This window comes from Acanthisitta chloris, unplaced genomic scaffold (genome assembly GCF_000695815.1).
Source record: "Acanthisitta chloris isolate BGI_N310 unplaced genomic scaffold, ASM69581v1 Scaffold44951, whole genome shotgun sequence".
Taxonomy (NCBI): domain Eukaryota; kingdom Metazoa; phylum Chordata; class Aves; order Passeriformes; family Acanthisittidae; genus Acanthisitta; species Acanthisitta chloris.
Window position 1 is genome coordinate 1 of NW_008657314.1, and position 1,721 is coordinate 1,721.

General features: G+C 51.5%; 1 protein-coding gene across 1 annotated transcript; it reads left to right on the forward strand.

The window, feature by feature from the left end:
• The first annotated feature begins 6 nt into the window (after positions 1 to 6).
• Positions 7 to 1,499, forward strand: MAB21L1 (mab-21-like 1 (C. elegans)). Its single transcript, XM_009084656.1, has one exon. The coding sequence runs from the start codon at positions 210 to 212 to the stop codon at positions 1,287 to 1,289; it is 1,080 nt and encodes a 359-aa protein (XP_009082904.1). The 5' UTR covers positions 7 to 209; the 3' UTR covers positions 1,290 to 1,499.
• The last annotated feature ends 222 nt before the right edge of the window (positions 1,500 to 1,721 follow it).

Here is a 1,721-nt window from a genome sequence, read left to right on the forward strand (position 1 = left end):
GCCACACACACTTCAAGACGGCTGATCTAAAAAAGCAGGAAGAGAGCATCTGAGGAGCAGCAGCCCCGGCGCATTTTGAAAAACATTTGTTACATTTCAGAGTGCGGCAGCCTGTTTCTCCTCTGAAGTTGGCTCCAGCCTTAGCAGCCGCATTGGATCCCACAGCCTATTGCGAGACTCCGGTATACAACCCGGATCTCTGCCCCAACATGATCGCGGCCCAGGCCAAGCTGGTGTATCATTTGAATAAATACTACAATGAGAAATGCCAAGCCAGGAAAGCTGCCATCGCCAAAACGATCCGAGAAGTCTGCAAAGTGGTGTCGGACGTGCTGAAGGAGGTGGAGGTGCAGGAGCCTCGCTTCATCAGTTCCTTGAACGAGATGGACAATCGCTACGAGGGGCTGGAAGTCATCTCTCCCACGGAGTTTGAAGTCGTGCTGTATCTGAACCAAATGGGGGTTTTCAACTTCGTGGACGACGGCTCCTTGCCGGGCTGCGCGGTGTTAAAGTTAAGCGACGGGCGCAAGAGGAGCATGTCCCTCTGGGTGGAGTTCATCACGGCGTCTGGCTACCTCTCCGCTCGCAAAATCCGGTCCAGATTCCAGACTCTGGTGGCTCAAGCCGTGGATAAGTGCAGTTACAGAGACGTGGTAAAGATGGTGGCGGACACCAGCGAAGTGAAGCTGCGGATCAGGGATCGGTACGTCGTGCAGATCACTCCGGCGTTCAAGTGCACGGGAATCTGGCCGCGGAGTGCTGCCCACTGGCCGCTTCCCCATATCCCCTGGCCGGGACCCAACCGGGTGGCGGAGGTCAAGGCGGAAGGCTTCAACCTCTTGTCCAAGGAGTGCCACTCTCTGGCCGGCAAGCAGAGCTCGGCCGAGAGCGATGCCTGGGTGCTACAGTTCGCGGAAGCCGAGAACAGACTGCAGATGGGCGGCTGCAGGAAGAAATGCCTCTCCATCCTCAAAACCTTACGGGACCGTCACCTGGAGCTGCCGGGCCAGCCCCTGAATAATTATCACATGAAGACTCTGGTTTCCTACGAATGCGAAAAGCATCCCCGCGAATCGGACTGGGACGAGTCGTGCCTGGGGGACCGGCTCAACGGAATTTTACTGCAGCTCATCTCCTGCCTCCAGTGCAGGAGGTGCCCGCACTACTTCTTGCCCAATTTAGACCTCTTTCAGGGCAAACCTCACTCGGCCCTGGAAAACGCGGCCAAACAAACGTGGCGACTGGCTAGGGAAATACTTACCAACCCGAAAAGTTTGGAGAAACTTTAGAGGGTAACTATAAAACCGACCCGACCGACAAATCTGCTAATTTCCTGATGAAGTTTAAGCTGCCTGTTCGAAAAAGTCAAATATTTCCACTTGACAATGCAAATACTATTCTCTTTTTAAAAGGAATATAGCTTAGGATCTTCACAAAGAAAAGCAAGAACAGCGAGCATCGTTCCTCTTCGTCACAGTTTTGCAGTTCCCCGGTGGGGAGGGGGGGGAGAAAAAAAAAAGGAAAAAAATAAAAAGGAAAGTGTGTTACCCGAAAAGGAAAATTGGCCGTAATTTACCATGATTGTGACCATTCTGCCTAAAAACGGTACCAACGGATTATAACAAAACCCGGTATTTTTATGTAAACCCTCTGTGAGTAAAAGCTATTTGGATATGCCACTTGAACAAACCCTAATGTACCTTTTAATTTGTATCAAATAT